The following is a 16,944-nucleotide window of genomic DNA, read 5'->3' as shown; positions in this document are numbered from 1 at the left end:
ACTGTATGATGTGTTATGTGACATCTTAAATTATATACAGCCACTGAAAGCTACATGGTAAATGCTGCTTGCTTGCCTTTGCTTATACACAATAGAAAAACAAATCCACAGTAAAGGACCAAAACATTTTCAAGAAGAAATGTACTACCTACAGAACCACGAACAGCTGAAATGCATTCACTGAGGTGATACGTTCCGCTCATTAGTAAGTAATGAATAAATAACTTAATAAACTGCAAAGATAAAATAAGTCCTAGCAAAAGGTGCCATAATAGAATTATAATTAACAAATGTAGAGCTCTATCAAAAATTTATGATGCCATTTTTGACATTTTATTTTACTTACTTGCTCAAGGTGTTTCAACCCTTCATCATCATCAACTTCGGGTGGGGAGGATATACTTGTAGATGATAAAGCAATACCTGCGGGATATGAGGTCAGTTCTGAAGAATTCATAGCTGCCACTGATAGATTTTGTTGGGAGATGGAAAGTGAAACATCTGAAATATAAAATTATTTACTTTATAAATTTAAAGGAGAACACAAAAAGCATGATCAATCAAATAATTGAATTTTTATGTATGAAGTTCAAATTTAGGCTCAGTGCAGCTGGAAATTGGAAATGAATAATCTAAAACCATCTTAATCCATTTGATGGTCATGGGACTGGACTGGGTGAAAAGTAGAAAAGAATCCTACATAGGGCACCAGGTAATTGGAAAGCACATTACTGTACAGCTATTTACCAAAGAAAAGTTATTTCAAAGTTAAAAATGTCCCTATGGATTAACATCCATATTTCATGGTCATACAACAAAGTACATCACTAATTATGGGACAGAATCTTTGACTACATGATCTTTAAAATGTATATATCAATGAAATAAACTAAAATATCTGGAAGTAAAAATTAAATATTTATCCCTTAATTGACATTCCAGTAACACTTCTAGACACATTGTATTAAATATTCTTACACATTTCATGCAGGTGAACTTGCCACAATATTTTTTAAATTACGAAAGTACACAAATTCAATGATAGTAAAACAAAAGTAAAATCTAGTTTGGCACAGCATGGATTTATAACTGCTTATTTTAATAGATATGAAAATATTTAATTACGGACCAATGAAAGCACTTGTTTTTATGCAAGTTATTACTTGGATGCAAGTATATACACTATGGCAATGGATTCTTTATTTGCATGATCTATACTAATTGCTTTGACACTGTTTACAAACAAAGTACACAATAATAAGATAATAAAATCTGTAAAATGATTTTCCACCTTCATTAATTATGCTAGCAGAAACAGGGATAGTGTGTGCTAGCTTTAAGCTCTCTGATTTCTGCACAGTCTCAATGACACTTTCTTCTGCCTGGGTCTGTAACACTGGTTCCACAACCTGAGATTCTATTATAGAAGGAGAGGAAGACAGTGTAGGTGGTGTGGTATCATCTTCTTGTGAAGATTCCACTAAAACAAAACAAAGAAAACAATTTAATGTTATGTGAACATATAAAGTGGGACAGGTAAGCAAATAACTCCTTTGGAGATTACCTTCAACTGGAGCAGTTTCCTTTTGTGATACCTTATCAGGCTCTTTTGTCTCTTCCAGTTCACCATCTTCATATTCAGAATGGTCACCATCATCTTCAGATGGCCTAAATTCAAGCTCTTGTTCTTCTGGGATTGGCTCCTTGGGGGCCTTCTATGTTAAAAAATAAATAAATAAAAAATGTAGACCAAAAGTAGCTGAGGTAACCTGATTTTTTTCTAAAATGTATCTAAAAATTAAAGTACAAATTATTTTCAAAGAAATAGTACAATGTTAGATATTCTCACAATGATAAATTGTGAGAAAACACCACAACCCTACAGAGATGTATACAGGTAAATGTTTTACCCTTGCACTCATTGAAATACAAAGAGTTATTCAAATATAGGTATTAAGGCTGCCAGATCAAACTTCACTATTCAAATACAATTTGAATTTATTAGGAAAAGGTCTTATTTGAAGGCAAAGGCCTATGTTCGATTGTAAAAGAATGGTAATTTGGTTTACCTCACACTAATTTTCGCATTGTTACTCCAGACAAGTTGCAGTATTTTGCAGATCTAATGTTAAATTCTGGAAAACTTTCATTAGTAACACTAACACCCTCCCGCCTCACAGCATAGTTTGAGACAGTTCTCTCTATCTGACTGCTCTGTTTTTTTGATTAAAAGAGCAGTTTTTTCTAAACATGTCTCTGGTACACTAAAAGTACCATTCTGCCTCTGATCCTATCCTAATACACCCCTAAACCTGTGATGCCTTACTATTGTTTAACACTAGAATTACCACAGCCTACAAAAAACCTCGTAGATCTGTCCCACCTTAAAACGCTTCTCACCTCTCCGTCAGCGTCTTTTGTCCTTTAAATGTGTTGATAAGCAGCAAACAGCAAGCAGTCTGCCATCACATCCCCCAACACCACACAGTTTTCTCAGCTGAAGTCTGTTTATCTGCATGTCAGTTGCTTAGAGTTTTATAGAGTGAGAAGTCAAGCAAAATGACACCTTTTATAAATACTATATCGCTATTTGGAACGCTTGCATTTCATGTGTGTTCCATGTCTACAACGATCAATGCACAGTAAACACATCGTTAAAACAGAAGCGTTTTTCATGTTTTAGTAATAATTGACAAAATGTAGAAATGAAGTGTATAATGTGTGAGGCATGAATTCCAAATATCAAAGAAATACTTTCACAAAAGTATAACAGAACATATGCGCTTTTTTCCAAGACTATAACCGAAGAAAAAGAAATCAGGTTAGTTTTGTGTGTTATCCTGACTTCTCGGGTAGTATACTGGTTAGAGCGGCTGACTCCAATTCATAAGGTTCAGGGTTCAATTCTTAACGTCTCCCAAAATAAATGTTTTGAGTATTGAGCTGTTCTTATTGTTAATATTTATACTAATAAAAGGCAAAGCCCTCACAAGTTGGGCAGGTTTCATTTTGAAATTCTACGCATAATGGTCATAACTAGAAGCTATTTTTCTCCATTTACTGTAATGGAGTTGAGCTCGAAAGCCGTGGGGGGCGGAGTTTCGTGTGACATCATCACGCCTCTCATGTAATCACACATTACTTTGAAAACCAGGAAGAGCTACAAAAAGCGCTGAAGAAAACATGCATTATATAATTAAGAAGGCAGCAAAACAATTACAAGCGAGCGAGTGACATATAAAAGCATATTCAGCGGCTCAAGTGAACTGACGCAGTGCGCAGACAAAAAGCAACAGTTCCAAAGAGTGCTGAACAAAAACCGAATTACACTGCTACGCTCAAATAGACAAACCACACGCCGTGGCGCAATAGTAGAGCCTTCGCCTGTAGCGCCGACGTCCGAGGTTCGATTCCCGAGAGGGGATGCACTAAGTATGTACGCGCGCTTCTCGATTCATTTTAGCCTCGCATCCCCTTGGTTTGAGACGATGAAAAATATGCGGTTAACGCAGAAAGACAGATCACCAATTGAAGCTTCATGAATAATGGATACTTTATTCGCGATCAGTGATTGTTTTGGTAAAGCCATACTCAGTGTATTCATTAAATGAGCGGTAAAAAAGTAAGAATGAGGGGAAGGTAACTTACTGAGGCACACAGGCAAAACCATAATAGCATGCGGGCTTGATGTACTGTAGTGCGCGTCAACTTGATCTGAATTGCGTGATCACATTCAAAAAAATATTTCTTTTCAAGTTCTATTTAGTCCATATGTGTCAAACTCAAGGCCCACGGGCCAAATCCGGCCCGGTGTGTAATTATATCCGGCCCAGATCATTTTATATACTGTATTATTGTTATTAATGGCCCGGGATATGAAGCGCTGGTAACACAATAAACTACAGATCCCATAATGCAGCACTTCAGCTGCCTTGCCGAACACTTACCACGTTAATCAAGTCTAGCTTATGATGCTGCAAGTTATTGCGAAGCTAGCCCACACGATGCCAAAGAGAAAAGGTGATTCTCAACATAGAGCCTTTAAAAACCGATGGGAGGCTGAGTATATGTTTACTGACATTGCCGGTAAACCTGTGTGTCTCATTTGTGGAGCTAATGTGGCTGTAATTACAGAATTTAATCTAAGACGGCACTATGAGACAAAACATCAAGATAACCTGAAAGACCTGAATGCAATGCACAAGATACAGAAAGCAGAAGAGTTAAAGAAGAATCTGACACTTCAGCAGATGTTTTTACCCGTGCAAAATCACAAAGTGATTTCAAGTGAAGCTACTTTTATGGGAGACACAAATGCACCAGTGCAACTTGCCCCACTTTCCCTGTTGCCAAGTAATGTTGAACCAAGTCGGCACAAGGTGTTCCCAAATCGCACTTTGCTGATAAACTGAGCGCACTGCGCACTGAGTTCGCACGCGCTTTGGTGACTTTGAAGAACAAAAAAGAATTTTGAGTTGTTTCACAACCCATTTGCCGTCGATGTGGAAACTGCACCTGTGCAGATTCAGATGGAGGTGATTGAGCTGCACAGTAATGCCACACTGAAGGCAAAGTACGATACTACACCACCCGCACAGTTTATTCACTCCATTCCCGCACAAATGCTCCAGCTCCGTCTAAATGCAGCTCGAACCTTGTGCATGTTTGGTACCACATATCTGTGTGAGAAGCTCTTCTCAGTGATGAAGACTAACAAAACAGCACACAGGAGTTGCCTCACTGATGAGCACCTGCAGTCCACCCTGAGAATCTCCACAACACAGAACCTCACACCAAACATAAACGAACTTGTTGCCAAAAAAAGATGCCATGCGTCCAGCTCTGATAAAATGACATAAGAGCAAAGACAACTGAATGATTTGATTTGTTATTGCTGAAAAGAACAAGATTTCCAGGTTTTGTTATGCACCATGTTCACATTTTAATTTGTATAATTTTGACAGGATAGATTTTTATGGAGAGCTAAATCTTTTGGGATATTTAAAATTTAAGTTTTTTTTATATAAAATTACAAAAGAGTAAAGAAATTTGAATGTTTGTTCTTTTAACGTTTACTTTATTTCTAACTTGTATAATTTAGACAGGATATATTTTTATGGAGAGCAAAATATTATAAGTTATTTAAGGTTTGAGTTGATTTATTCCGGAATAATATTCTGTCGACTAAATAAAAATTCCTTCTATTTAAAATTTAAATAGAACTTGAACAGAAACGATAGTTCATATCATCCATGCAGACTTGCACGTAAGAGCGGGAGTCATCCATTTTAACAAGCAGCGTATTGCACTGATACAAAATAGCCTGCCCATTTAATTATGTAGGAATGGATAAATAAATTAAGATTTTGAACAAATAATGTTTTTAATTTTTCTTCCTTCATGGATTCTGGCACCCCCAGCAACAGTTGCTCGCACACCAAAGACTGTATATATGTATATATATATATATATATATATATATGTATATATATATACTAAATATACTAATAAAAGGCAAAGCCCTCACTCACTCACTCATCACTAATTCTCCAAGTTCACGTGTGGGTAGAAGGCTGAAATTTGGCAGGCTCTTTCCTTACAGCTTACTTACAAAAGTTGGGCAGGTTTCATTTCGAAATTCTACGCCTAATGGTCATAACTGGAAGGTATTTTTCTCCATTAACTGTAATGGAGTTGAGCTGGAAAGACATGGGGGGCGGAGTTTCGTGTGACATCATCATGCCTCCCACGTAATCACATGAACTGACTGTCAACGCAGTGCGTAGAAAACCAGGAAGACCTCCAAAAAGTGCTGAAGAAAACATGCATTATATAATTGAGAAGGCAGCTAAACAATAAGAAGCGGCGAGTGACATATACTACCATATTCATGAGTGCTGCTACCTCGGAAAGAAAGCAAGGTGTAAACCTAAACTTTAAATTAAGTTCATAGACAGGCTACCGCTGGCGTTTCACATGCCCACGGGAATGCGGGATACAAGTTTAATATGAGGACACAGGATATAAACGAGAGTTTTGATCACTTTGTAACTAAGTTAAAATGGTAGGTGAAGGGGTGTGCTTATGCAAATTCCGAGAGACTGTGTTTGTGGGGGATTGACAGTTAAAGCGGGTGGGGGAGTCACGTCATCATCACCCCTCCCATTTACCTCATTTCGCTCTGAGCTGAGCTCCGCGGCGAACGCCGTCTTCCGAAGCAACTTCGTCAGACTGCCACCAAATACCCACAGAAAAATCCACAAGTTAATACACACGCTGTCTCTAGAGTTTTTCCACACTGAATCCTCCAGGCACTACTTACAAAAGGTTACATTGACAATCGTGTTACGTTATTTTTAAAATCTTTCCTTTTCTTAGCACAAGCACAGCTGAGAAGCTTCGAGGCATGTGCTCCATAACGCGTTAAAAAATAATGAATTTAATCACACTTTGCATTACAAGCAAAGGGAGCTTTTGTCAATGCATGATTTCCTAGTACACCGATTACATTGATCAGCGCATCCCGATTCATTTTACCCTCGCACCACCTTAGTTTGAGAAGAAGTATGAAAAAATATGAGGTTAACACAGAAAAACAGATCACCAATTCAAGCTTTATGAATAATCGATTTGCCATCAATAATTGTTTTGGTAAAGCCATACTCAGTGTAATTCTCCTTCCATTTTATACTTTTTCCGCCACTAGCCATGATTAAATGAACGGTAAAAAAGTAAGAGCAAAGCGAGGGTGACTTATTTAGGCAGGCATATATATGACAGCAACTCATATGACAATGTCAATCATGTTACGTTATTATTAAAATGTTTCCTTTTCTTTTTCATTACTTCTTTAACACACTACTTCTCCGCTGCAAGGCGTGGGTATTTTGCTATATATAGCAGAATACCCGCGCTTCGCAGCGGAGAAGTAGTGTGTTAAAAAAAGTACGAAAAAGAAAAATTTTTAAAATAACGTAACATGATTGTTAATGTAATTGTTTTGTCATTGATATGAGTGTTGTTCTCATATCTATCTATCTATCTATATATATATATATATATAGCAAAATACCCGCGCTTGGCAGCGGAGCAGTAGTGTGTTAAAGAAAGAAAGAAAGAAAAGGAAACATTTTGAAAATAACGTAACATGATTGTCAATGTAATTGTTTTGTCACTGTTATGAGTGTCGCTGATGATATATATATATATATATATATATATATATATAGCAAAATACCAGGCACTGTGCGATGTCATGTGTTAAAGAAGTTATGAAAAAGAAAAGGAAACATTTTAAAAATAATGTAACATGATTGTCTAAGTAATTGTTTTGTGTATTTGGTGGCAGCGTCACAAAGTTATTTTCGTCTAGCTGCATCAGAAAATGTACCAGGACGTCTGACACGCCTCCTTTTTACTGTTTTCTCACAGCTTGGATTGCTGCTGTCATATATATACACACACACATACATACATCATATATACACACACATACAAATTATATATATGTGTGTATGTATGTATGTGTGTGTGTGTGTGTGTGTGTGTGTGTGTGTGTGTGTGTTATATATATATATATATATATATATATATATATATACATACATACATATATATACACATACTTGTGTGTATGTTTGTATGTGTCTATATGTGTGTGTATAGCTTTGGTCACTGAGTGCAAGGGAAAAATAATAAAATATAGTCTATAAGTTATTAAACAGTAAAACATTAACGCTTTAAGAAGTACAGGTACATTGAGCACTACTGGAGTGGTTGCGGGTAAACTACATTTTAAAGACTGTGTAACACAACAGGTAAGTAGAACTAACATCAGCTAAAATGTATATGGATCATCTCTCGGTAGTAGATCCCTTTTGAAAGGCGCTACACGACGGCTGTGGTATAGAAATTACATTTTCTATGTGAACGTTCAAATTTGTGCCTCTGGTAATGTGCCTTACTGGCAATTAAAGAAAATTATTTTTGTGTCCTCTGCACTGTTAAGAGAGAAAGGCTTTGGTTTGGGATAAAAGGTGTAAAGAAAGGAAAGTTGCCTTTTTCTTTTATATAGTATAGAGAGATGTGTTCGCGGACGTTATGATCGCCTTTTGGGGACAGTCGCGGTGGGTCTTGTGTAGACTGGTGAGACGTCCCCGCCATTAATCGGCTGTGATGGCACTGTCAGTCCTCCACTCGTGTGTGTGTCTTCATAATCCGTGCTGAGGACCTCATAATCGTATACGTGCAAAAGAAAGTGTGAATCGCCTTAATATTATTTTGCCGTGGTGTAGAAAAGGGGTCCCGTGTTTGCACTTGTCTGGGCTATAGCGCAGGGGGAGGAAGAAAAAAATTAAAAGTGCTCACTTTGACTTAAGGCAGAAGCGCAGTCAGCGTCTTAAAGGCCGGCACAGCTATGCACGTGCGCTGGCTGCTCGACTTTTGCTGGGCAGGAGACCCCTTTTATACACACGTTCATGATATCAAAAGTCTCAGCGCTCTTTGAAGGTAATTCATATATTATATATATAGCAAAATACCCGCTACCTAGCGGAGAAGTAGTGTGTTAAAGAAGTAATGAAAAAGAAAAGGAAACATTTTAATAATAACGTAACATGATTGACATTGTCATGAGTGTTGCTGTCATATATATTCCTGCCTAAATAAGTCACCCTCGCTCGCTCTTACTTTTACCATTCATTTAATCATGGCTAGTGGCGGAAAAATTATAAAATGGAAGGAGGATGGCTTTATCAAAACAATTATTGATGGCGAATCGATTATTTATAAAGCTTGAATTGGTGATCTGTTTTTCTGTGTTAACCTCATATTTTTTCATACTTCTTCTCAAACTAAGGTGGTGCGAGGGTAAAATGAATCGGGATGCGCTGATCAATGTAATCGGTGTACCAGGAAATCATGCATTGACAAAAGCTCCCCTTTGCTTGTAATGCAAAGTGTGATTAAATACAGATTTTTCTGTGAGTATTTGGTGGCAGTCTGACGAAGTTGCTTCGGAAGACGGCGTTAGCCGCGGAGCTCAGCTCAGAGCGAAATTAGGTAAATGGGAGGGGAGATGATGACGTGACTCCCCAACCCGCCTTAACTGTCAATCCCCCACAAACACAGTCTCTCGGATTTTGCATAAGCACACCCCTTCACCTGCAATTTTAACTTAGTTACAAAGTGATCAAAACTCTTGTTTATATCCTGCGTCCTCTCATTAAACTTGTATCCAGCATTACCTGTGGGCATGTGAAACGCCAGCGGTAGCCTGTCTATGAACTTAATTTAAAGTTTAGGTTTACACCTTGCTTTCTTTCCGAAGTAGCAGAACTCATGAATATGGTTGTATATGTCACTCGCTCGCTTCTTATTGTTTCGCTGTCTTCTCAATTATATAATGCATGTTTTCTTAAGCGCTTTTTGGAGGTCTTCCTGGTTTTCTACATACTGCGTTGACAGTCAGTTCACGCGGATTACGTGGGCGTGATGATGTCACACGAAACTCCGCCCCCCACGTCTTTCCAGCTCAACTCCATTACAGTTAATGGAGAAAAATACCTTCCAGTTATGACCATTAGGCGTAGAATTTCGAAATGAAACCTGCCCAGCTTTTGTAAGTAAGCTGTAAGGAATGAGCCTGCCAAATTTCAGCCTTCTACCTACACGGGAAGTTGGAGAATTAGTGATGAGTCAGTGAGTGAGTGAGGGCTTTGCCTTTTATTAGTATATATATATATATATATATATATATATATATATATGAATGACCTCCAAAGAGCCTGAGACTTTTGATATCGTGAACGTGTCTGCAAAAACTGGGGTCTCCTGCCCAGCAAAAGTCGAGCAGCCAGCACGCGTGCATAGCTGTGCCGGCCTTTGAGACGCTGACTGCGCTTCTGCCTTAAGTCAAAGTGAGCACTTCTAATTTTTTTCATCCTCCCCCTGAGCTATAGCCCAGACAAGTGCAAACACGGGACCCCTTTTCTACACGGCAAACTAATATTAAGGCGATTTGCACTTTTTTTTGTACGTATACGATTATGAGGTCGTCAGCTCGGATTATGAAGACACACACACGAGTGGAGGACTGACAGTGCCATCACAACCGATTAATGGCGGGACGTCTCACCAGTCTACACAAGACCCACCGCGACTGTCCCCAAAAGGCAATCATAACGTCAGCGAACACATCTCTCTATACTATATAAAAGAAAAAGGCAACTTTCCTTTCTTTACACCTTTTTTCCTTTTATCCCAAACCAAAGCCTCTCTCTCTTAACACTGCAGAGGACACAAAACTAATTTTCTTTAAATGCCGGTAAGGCACATTACCAGAGGCACAAATTTGAACGTTCACATAGAAAATGTAATTTCTATACCACAGCCGTCATGTAGCGCCTTTCAAAAGGGATCTACTACTGAGAGATGATCCATATACATTTTAGCTGCTGTTAGTACTACTTACCTGTTGTGTTACACAGTCTTTAAAATGTAGTTTACCCGCAACCACTCCAGTAGTGCTCAATGTAGCTTTACTAATTAAAACGTTAATGTTTTACTGTTTAATAACTTATAGACTATAAATGCTGGTTCTGTTACAGAAGGTGTGAGCTTATTCAGTGCAGCAGGATCAATGGACAGTACATGCAATATTATTTGAAAATGAACAGCGTCAGATCGGGCAGATATTCAAACCGATCTGATGCTGTTCATTTTCAAATAATATTGCATTAGTGCAATGATGTTTTCACATATATTGTTCTCTTTCTTTCATCTTGCGGTTTGTAATCAGTGACCGCGTGTTTTTTTTCCCCGATCTTGCCAGTCTCCACATGTGGCTGTATGCAGTTTCTTTTGTACTCCAGGACATGCAGAGGACAGAATTGTACAGAGCAGTAACTTCAGCGCTATATGCAATCATCAGATTCAAATGTTAACAGTTCACACATGCAAGGATCGTCTTTCCTACATTTACAACGTGTGTACCGGGGGAGTAAATGCGAACATTAATTTTATTTTAATTCTTTTCATTTTTATTACTATTTAATTTAATATTGTTTCTTTGTATCAGTATACTGCTGCTGGATTATGTGAATTTCCCCTTGGGATTAATAAAGTATCTATCTATCTATCTATCTATCTAATGTACACACTTCTCTCTATGCTGTGGTTTCTATTACACACCTGAAAGAAAGAGACAACATATGTTAAAATATCGTCACAATAATACAATATTATTAGAAAACGAACAGCGTCAGATCGTGTGTGAATGTATGCTGGCGTTGTTACTTAGAGTCAGATCAGGAGCTTATTCAGTGCATTATATAGTTTATGCCTACATTTTGTCATTTACAGTGGAACCTCGGTTCACGACCATAATTCGTTCCAAAACTCTGATCGTAAACTGATTTGGTCGTGAACTGAAGCAATTTCCACCATAGGATTGTATGTAAATACAATTAATCCGTTCCAGACCGTATGAAATGTATGTACATATATATTTTTTTAGTTTTTAAGCACAAATATAGTTAATACCATAGAATGCACAGCGTAATAGTAAACTAAATGTAAAAACATTGAATAACACTGAGAAAACCTTAAACAACAGAGAAAACTAACACTGCAATAGTTTGTGCTATAGTGCTAGGAACCGCTTGCTAAAAACACTTTTTTTAATGAGTTTTAAGCACAGGGAAAAAATGAACATTTGAAAAATCCATAATTTAAACCACCAAAAAAAGTAATATTGCCACAATGCACGCTATGAACAGATCGTTGTAAACAGAACTGACAACAAAAACAAGCCTTTTCTACCTTATGCGTCCAGCCTTCCCTCTCTCTCTCTTTCATGTGTGCATGTGTCTCTTTCACTAACCTGGAGCGCCTGTGCCTCTGTCTCGTGTGTGTGTGCGCGCCTCTGTCTTGCACGTGTGTGTAGCGCTCTCTCTCTCTTGCTCGCTGCACAGGAAATGCACGGGGAGAGACTGAACATATACAAACCTAAAGGGAAACTGGCTTGTTCGTATACCGAGTGTGTGGTTGTGAACCGAGGCAAAAGTTTGGCAAACTTTTTGGTCTTAAACCGAGCTGAACGTGTACCGAGACATTCGAGAAGCGAGGTTCCACTGTACTACTAAAATATGAAAAAGTTTCTGTTTTATAAATGTGTTTACACAGATTACTGTAGAAATAGAACACACATGAAATGAGTGTGTTCCAAATAACAACCTATTATTTCCACTCTAAAACTCCACTTCACTCCCAGATAATCAATCAAGGCATGAGCTGGGAGAAGTTTCTGCACGTTCTAAGTTGGTGGGGGGATGGAATAGCCGACTGTTTGCAGCTTGTCTTTATCGGCACATTTAAAGGACAAAGGAAACTGGTAGAGAGGTGTGAATGGATTTAAGGTGGGCCGGATCTACGAGTTTTTTCATAGGCTCTGGTAATTCTAGTGTTAATGCTAAGAAGTTCTCATTAATGCAAATGAAAAACACGTCATAATTATGTTTTTCCGTTTGTCATTGTAATGATTCAAAATCTCCCCTGAAAAGAGCCTCTTCAGTATCATCATTGCACATTTAGCTACCTCTGACAACATACGGTGTCTTCTCACATATCTACAGGCTTGACACTAAACACCTAACATAAGAGGTTAAATTAGAAATATTTAGTATACACTTCTTACAGTGCTGCAGCATCTGTAAAGGAGGAAAAAGACTCCATTCTGTTTAACCATGTCCGTTAATCATTAATTGCTGGATCCACACACTATACTTTACTTGTGTGCCATTTTTAATTATTATTATTAACCAACTACATCCTACACGTCTTCCGATTTCCTTTACATTTTTTGCCAAAGACCAGAAATTTGCTTAGCTTTTTTTAAGCAATTGTGGGCAATTTTGTCTGGATGTCAACATTACAGGCAGGAGTAACTGTGTGCAGTTCTACTTTCTTTTTGATCAGGTCACTTTTGTATGCACAGGGAATCCCGTTTTGGGGAAAGACAGTGTTTTCAAATGTCCTTTCATTTGAAGGCTGCAATAGCCATGCAACTCAGTCATAAGCGCTTGTTAAGCACTCGTGCTTGTATACAAACTGTGTAAAAATAGATAAATAAATGTTAATGTAGTGACGAGCTGTACTAGTGCATGTGGCTCAAAAGGAATTAAGCTTCTTTTTTTGACTGACTGCATTTATGGCTTACTGCTCTGACAAGCAGTAAGCATTTTGAGTAGGTTAGAAAAGCGGTACAGTAGAGTCTTGCTTATCCAACATTCCGTATTATCCGACGTCCCATTGCAAAGCAAAAAAAAAAAAAATACGCATCAATCGGCAACAAGAACTGCAAGTTGTGAGTGTGAGCGTAGTCTATTTTTTGTTGCTCCCGAATCTGCCGCAGCTAATTACAGCAACAAGAAGAAGCTACAGGAATCGACATAATGATGCTGCAAAGATGGCAAGACTTCACAGCAAAGAAATGGCACTCGTCAGGAAAGCAGAATACGATCAAAAATGTCTTCAAATCATCACACTTCATCAACTTTTTAAGTACAGTACATGCTGTATTTAACGTCAGACAATTCTGTAACGAAGTTCATTTTTTCAGTTATTCTGTTCTGTTGTAAAACATGATTATTAGGTTCATAATGTGTAAAATTATAACAGTTTGACATTTAATAGGTTTTTTTCTTAACACCTGCCATTATCCAACATTTTCGCTTATCCGACGTTCGGCCGGCCCTTTTATGTCGGATAAGCGAGAATCTACTGTATATAAATATAAATTAACTAGCCAACCCGCGGCGTACCATATGCCGCATAATCAGGCCGTTTTTTTAATGATTTTTAAGCACAGGGAGAAAATTAACATTTGAAAAATCGGTAAATGTAATGAATCAGCAAGAAATGCAACATTATAACAATGCACGGAACGAACCAACACACAATCGTCCGTGACTGAAAACTGGCGGACCAATCTTGTTGATGTGAGCGAAGGAAATGTAGACGCGCGCATTCTGTTCTGACAGATGCATCGACGATGTATTGCTGGAAGAGTTTGCCACTGGAATGCAAGACACTAAATGAAGATCTCATAGCATAAAATTGGAGCTGTGTGACTGTGTGACTTTTTTTCGCGGTTCGCTTTTACTCAACATGGGTTAATTGTATGTGCTAGCCTGCATCTCCGAAAAGGAATAGCAGTGGAAAAACCATGGGGTTACAGTTCATATTGAGAACAGAGATACGCTTGCAAGCATCTCCCCTTGGATATATGCAAATGTCGCGTTGTGCAGGAGGTTCCCTGTCTTCACCTACAAAGCAGCAACATCAATACAATACAATACAGTTTATTTTTGTATAGCCCAAAATCACACAGGAAGTGCCGCAATGGGCTTTAACAGGCCCTGCCTTTTGACAGCCCCCCAGCCTTGACTCTCTGAGAAGACAAGGAAAAACTCCCAATAAAAACCTTGTAGGGAAAAATGGAAGAAACCTCGAGAAAGGCAGTTCAAAGAGAGACCCCTTTCCAGGTAGGTTGGGCGTGTAGTGGGTGTCAAAAGTAGGGGGTCAATACAATACAATAAACACAACAGAACAATTCCTTAAGACAGCATAATAATAAAAATTTTAGAAGTATGGTTTAACAGTAGATGATATGACATAATTAGGTTTGGATATTTTTAGAGTCCTGGAGACCTCATCCATCTAGCTGCCTCCCCATTTGGCCATGCCACGGCTGAAACATCAGTTTGACAGGACGGGGAGTTATACCTTCTAATATCCAGACCTGGATTTTCCATGAACACCATTCGTACAGCAGTAACAGAGTAACCGTGAGTGATAATGCCATGCATTTGCATGTAAGACTTTGCGAAGGGATTAACCTGGCGTATCATGTTGTCTAGTTGAAGCAACAAAATGTCACTGCAAGCGCTATTACATTCCTTTTGCAAACGTTGACTGGTAGCCTCAGCAGAATCGAAGATATATAGCTGACCCATTTGGTGACATGTCAGGATTGTTATATAAAGGAGAGACCTGGTGATAAATTTGACCGTGGATTCTGAAAGCATACGGTCCTTGTCCAGATGGTTGAGCAATGTGTGCGCCCATTGACGCGAAAGCTAAATTGTAGTCCCTGATATGATCACAGTAATTTCGGGACAGCGGGTTCTTGCCAGTCAAGAGGTCTTCCAATAAAAGAGGGGGCTTGGATAGCGGTGGCAAAGACACCTTGCCGGCATGACAACACTTAGTGTAATGTCCGGATTTGTTGACCTCTGCTGGCCAATGAAGAGCAAGAAGCGCATAGTGCGGTAGGCAGGTAGGCCAATGTTAGGTTCTTGGACGTGAAAGACGGTATCTTCTTGAAAAGCTGCAGAAAAGTGAATGCGATGTTTGTGCATGAACGATTTAGTGCTGTGTTGACAGTGAAGGGAATTGGAATGAGTTGTGTCGAAGCATTGCTGGCAATGTTCACATTGCATAATTCGTTCAGTGGAGTGTGTTTTTAAATACATGTTGAGAAATCTCTGCACTCGGAACGTTTTTGAACAAATCGTGCATTCAAAGATCTTTTTGGAATGCATTCGTTCAGTGGAGTGGGTGTGTAAATGTGCTTTGAGATATTTCTGGCGTGTGAAGGTTTTGGAGCAGTGTTGACACTGAAAAGAATTCATCAGGGAATGTGTTTTGAGATGGTTAGTAAGGTATCTGCGTGCGTGAAAGTGCTTGTCGCAAATTTTGCATACAAATCTTTGCGTTGAATGGATCTGCATATGGTTGTGGAGATCCATCTCACTTGTGAAGTCCTCGTTACAAAATGTGCAATTGAAGGTGAGAGTGGAATGAGTTTGTAAGTGTTTTTTGAGAGCGCGAGTTGTCTCGAAGCATTGTTGGCAATGTTCACATTGCATCATTCGGTTAGTGTTGTGTTTTTTCAAATGTGCGTTCAGATATCTGTGCACTCTGAAGCTTTTGGAACAAAAGGTGCATTGAAAGTCCTGTGTGGAATGCATGTGTTCAGGGGAGGGTGTCTTTAAATGTTTTTCAGGAAGAGGAGAGTGGGCAGGTGACATCACATTAGTGTGGCGAGCAAGTGGGTGTGCACGCTGTGTGCACATACCGACAGAGTCAAAAGATGTCACCAGAAGGTAATCACATGGGTATTTGAGAGGCATGAGAACCTCGTAATGCATGATCCAAAGGATCGGTAAAGAGCAGGGATATGAAGAGATGCTGGGCCGGATTGTAAACTCGAGGAGAGGCATTAGGACGTTCTTGGAAGTAAATGCTGATAGTAGACTCCGAACGTATTCATGTAATCTGTGTATTGTTGAGCAGACTGTACAACAATGCCTCTGAGACTAAGAACAACGGACACCACATCACCGAAGTTATCCCAATGTTTGTAAACAAAGGTAACAGCCATGTTACGAAGTTTGAGAGCAACAGTTTCGTCAATGACATTTCTCCAAAAAAACCCGACTGACAGAAACAAACAGTTACCTGAAGCAGGAATTTCTATAACATTGAAAGAACTGTTTCCATGAAATACATTTGAAGCGGTAGCCATGGAGGACAAAAGAATAGTCAACGTGGCTCACAGCTGCGTTTGGACGGCAGCACAGACCAAAGTGAGTGAGTATGTGTTTGATGAGCTGTTTGATTGGGCAGTGGTCTGAGGTGCATTCCTGAGCATGTGGGAGGAGGGGTAGAGTTTCTGGACGGGGCTTCGTTGTTTCTTTCACATGGTTTTTCATGGTGGACGCGGTCGGGTGTCGAAACCGAAAAGAATAATGAAAAGTCAACGTGGCTTAGACGTGCATGTGAACTCCTAGCACAGACGAAAGGGGCTAACTGGGTGGTCGGTGAGTTTTTGCGTCCGGGCACATGGGCAGCCAGTGTGAATGCCTAGAGAGCGAGGGTAGA

General features: G+C 39.0%; 1 protein-coding gene across 5 annotated transcripts in view; it reads right to left on the bottom strand.

Moving 5' to 3' along the window:
• gigyf2 (GRB10 interacting GYF protein 2) overlaps positions 1–16,944 on the bottom strand; it is a 343,857-nt gene that overhangs the window by 105,344 nt on the left and 221,569 nt on the right. For all 5 annotated transcript variants that reach the window (XM_039762266.1, XM_039762240.1, XM_039762245.1 and 2 more), the window contains exons 10-12: positions 1,565–1,715; positions 1,292–1,480; positions 347–501 (exon numbers count right to left, since the gene is read on the bottom strand). In XM_039762266.1, coding sequence (XP_039618200.1) covers positions 347–501; positions 1,292–1,480; positions 1,565–1,715 — 495 coding nt within the window. The remainder of the gene's footprint in view (positions 1–346; positions 502–1,291; positions 1,481–1,564; positions 1,716–16,944) is intronic.

The sequence above is a fragment of the Polypterus senegalus genome, chromosome 1 (assembly GCF_016835505.1).
Source record: "Polypterus senegalus isolate Bchr_013 chromosome 1, ASM1683550v1, whole genome shotgun sequence".
Classification (NCBI taxonomy): Eukaryota; Metazoa; Chordata; class Cladistia; order Polypteriformes; family Polypteridae; genus Polypterus; species Polypterus senegalus.
The sequence above is the reverse complement of the archived record's forward strand: the minus strand, read 5'-3'. Positions and strand labels throughout refer to the sequence as shown.